The sequence below is a fragment of the Galeopterus variegatus genome, unplaced genomic scaffold (genome assembly GCF_000696425.1).
Source record: "Galeopterus variegatus unplaced genomic scaffold, G_variegatus-3.0.2 Scaffold3636, whole genome shotgun sequence".
Lineage (NCBI taxonomy): Eukaryota > Metazoa > Chordata > Mammalia > Dermoptera > Cynocephalidae > Galeopterus > Galeopterus variegatus.
In genome coordinates, this window is record NW_007729747.1 from 62,474 (window position 1) to 66,353 (window position 3,880).

General features: G+C 38.4%; 1 protein-coding gene across 1 annotated transcript in view; it reads right to left on the reverse strand.

Moving 5' to 3' along the window:
- LOC103601218 (sex comb on midleg-like protein 4) overlaps nucleotides 1-987 on the reverse strand; it is a 58,346-nt gene extending 57,359 nt beyond the window's left edge. Inside the window, exon 1 of the mRNA XM_008585599.1 lies at nucleotides 832-987. Coding sequence (XP_008583821.1) covers nucleotides 832-987 — 156 coding nt within the window. The remainder of the gene's footprint in view (nucleotides 1-831) is intronic.
- Nucleotides 988-3,880: the final 2,893 nt, after the last annotated feature.

The following is a 3,880-nucleotide window of genomic DNA, read 5'->3' on the forward strand; positions in this document are numbered from 1 at the left end:
AAAAAAAAAAAAAAAATGAAGGAAAACTTCTGCATTTCATTTTCTAATGCCTGAAAGGCCTGTGGAGAACAAGCTTAATGTTCTTTCTTCTCTAGTAGCCTCTTCGAAAACATCTTAGAGGAAAAGCTCTCCCTCGGGTTTGGGTTGGTTTATGTGATCGTGGTTACATCAGAGGATTTATTCTCCACCCCCAGCCTCTCCAAATCACTGTTAATTCTTAAAAAAAGAGCCATGGGATTTTAATTTTGCCTGATAGGCCACTCTGTCGCCAAACTTAACGTCAGCACATTTTATTAGTGGGAAACTGAATTTACACCCTGAATTTTCATTATGAGTCCCCATGTCGAGGCTGTGTTTGGAAAGATTCTTCTATGTTCTTTGACATTGGCCTGCTTGCATTATTAATTTAAATGTTTCAGGAATATCATCTGCTTCTACTAAAATAAATGACGAACAAGTTCTGGAAAGTGGCTTTGAGAGCTGCCCTAGTAGGAACAGTCAGGGGAAAGCTCAGTGTCTGAGGCGCTAATTTAGGTGTGAGTTTTAATAATGTGTGTTTAGTTATGACCCTAAAGTCTGCTCGCCCTACAGCTCTCCCCATCTGGTGCAATTTGCTTTCTCCACTCATAAAAACACAACCACAGCATGTGTTCTGTGCCGTGTTGTTACAATGAGGCCTCGTCCATCACAAGCTGCATTGAGAGAAACTCATTTCTCAGCCTGTCTTTGCCAAGCTCCCAACCTTTCCCTGCATTTTGCAGTGGAGTTCTGCCCAAGCACCCACACCCCAGCCCTATACCCCTTTGGAGAAAGGAGACGATGGAACCGTACCTTGTGCCTGGGTTTCCGCCCTCTTTTCTTTGGGATCTTCACTGCTGGTAAAGAGCCAGCTGAAGCAGCATAAAGGCTATGAGCTGGCATCTTCGTGGGCGTGGAGTGAAGTGGGGGCCGGCCTCGCTTTCGCCCTGGGGTCCTCTGAGATTGCATCTCTGCTGGTGCCAGTCTTACGGAATGAAGTGACAAATTGCCCACAGGCAGAAGAGGTGCTAAGAATGTGTCCAGACACAAAGCAAAACAAAAACAGAAGTGTTCAGTTTGCAAGGCAAACATGGATCTGGTTTGGTGATGCTGGTGTAATCTACCACTTATTAGAGGTGAAGACCAAATGCAAGAGAGCCAAGCACCACTAGAAGCATTTACAGTGATGTGGGGCCCTGGGCACTTCACTGGTCCTCTGGTGTGATTTCAAAGATAGTGAATTTCCACAGGCTATAGTGAAGCAGGGAAGATACTGGTTAGGTGGAGAATACAATAGATTCCCAGCTCCAAACACCAAACACATCTGATAACGTCACCAGCAAAAAGATGGTTTTGTCTGTCTCAGTTTCCTCAGTTAAATAACTTTGAACTGCTATAATAATAGAAGGACTCAAATAAAGAAAATGAATTTTTTTAAATTTCTGCTTATGCCCTAATGTAAGACTTGAATAAATAAAAAGATTATTCTATCATTGGACAGAAGGATATTTTTAAAATATAATTTTCATCTAAATTATTCTACAAAGTAAATGCGATCACATTAAAAATCCAAACTGACTTTAGGAAAAGAAGGACAAAACAAAGGCCAATGGGGGAGATTTAGTCATTAAATGCATTAGTCATTAAAATGCATTAAAAAAACTACAACAATGGCAGCATCATGGTAAATGAGCAGCAATCAAATCAATGGAAAAGTTAGTCTGGAAACTAAACATATATTAAATTTTCATTTTTAAAAACTTTAAGAACAATTTATATCAATAGAGGAAAGCTCAATAAATGATTTGTGGACAACTGGCACTTAGAAATAAATAAAATTTTAGCTGTATTTCAGCAAAAAAATTCTAGAAATACCCGACTTAAAAATAAAAAATAAAAAGATGGGGATGGGCTTTCTAAGTATGAAAGAAAACACAGGAAGCAGAACTAGAAAGATTTATAGACACGACTACATAAAACCCAAATGCTTTTGTATAGCAAAAGTAAAATCATGAATAAGGTAGAAAATAAATGACAAATTAAGGAAGCTATTCATTACATATGGGACCAACAAAAGGTTAATACAAAGAACATCTTCAAATTATTAAAATAAAAATGAACTCTCTAATAGAAAGATGGACAAAGGACACAGGCAATTCAAGAAAAGAAAGAGAGAGAGAGGGAAGGAGGAAGGAAGAGAGGAAAGGAAAGAAAGAGAAAAAGAGAGGAAGGAAGAGAGAGAGAAAGGAAGGAAGGAAGGAAGGAAAGAGAATAAATGATCAGTTATCATAAGAAGAGATTCTAAACTTTACTGGCAACTCCCCCCAAAATTAAATTGAGGTATTATTTGTCACTTATCAGACTGATAAATGTGAAAAGCCCTGATGATACTCCATGCTGGTGAGGGGTGGGGGATGGGCACTCCCATTTATTGTTGGCAGGGGTACAAACTGGCTGACCTTTCTGGAGGACAATTTGAAAATCACTTAAAAATTTTATGCATGCACACTTCTTAATCCAGCTACATCATTTCTAAGGATTTATCATAAAAAAAATAATCTGAGAAGAGCATAAAGATATATGGCCAAGATATTCTTTGCAGCATTATTTATAATAGTGAAATGTTTAAAGCAAACAAAATGTACCTCAAAACAGCCTTAGTTTAGTAGTATATTATTTCACATTCATAAAATGGAATACTTCATGATTTTAAGTATGAGTGTATGTACATACACACATACACTCCTCTATGAAGATAGCAAAATAGAATATATAGTATGATTCTCTACATATATTTTTTCATAAATAGATATAGACAAATCTGCATGTGTTTAGGTATAGAGAGAGGCCTGGGAAAGATGATCATCTGTTGATGGCGGTTGTCTCTGGGCAGAAGGATGTCGAAAGATGGTTTTTCTCTCTTCTTTCTGTGATTTTGCATTGTTTGAATTTTTTTAAATCAGGGGTAGGACAATAGTATAAAGAGAAAAACAATGAGTGAATGATTTTTGTTCTCTGGAAGTTTCTACTGGAAATGTTTCCTCCTTTAAATGGCCTTTTGTTTTCTTGTTTTCTAGTGGTTTTTGTTCTTGAGCCACAAGAACTCCACTGGACACTACTTTAACATCGCAAACAAAAATGGCAAAATGGGCTTTATCCCCAAAATCATCAAAAAAGTTTGTTTCTTAGCTAAGAAAAACATCCATAAACAGATGGTGAACAGGGGTGCTTCACAGGACCCTTGAGAGAACCAGCTTGCCACTGTCACCCTCCTGGGCACCTCCTCCCTCTAGGTCCTTCCACTGAGGGACCAGGTGGTAGCTGGGTGACTGCTCTTTGGCCAAAGATTTCCCCCATCTCCAAAGACCTCCACAGACCTCAGATGCAGTCCATAGACATACTCTCCATAGATACATAATGTGACATAACCAAATACGTAAATCGCTTAAGAACTCTCAAAATCCTGGAAGCGTATGTGACACCTCTGGATTTCTCTACTTTCAATTGTGAACTTCAGTGAATACAGACACCTCAGTTCAGGTCAGATTTGGAAGCCATCTCGGAGCAAAGAGTTTTAGAAAACATTAAAAGACTCTGTCCCTAGAACAGCCTAATCATCAAGTCCCTAAATATTGAAGTCATAACCTTTAAGCTGTTGTCAAATCCTGGCGTGGCATATTAAATCAAGTGATTTGCTGCCAGCTCCCTAAATCTCTTTCCTCTTATCAAAACAAAGCTTGGCTAGAAATATTACCACTGAAACCAAGAGAAACTAAAGTCTGTTCTATGAATTTGGGGATGACATTTTACCTGTTAGCCTTGCAGATCTAATACACATAAACTAAGGTCCTGGTAATGGTGC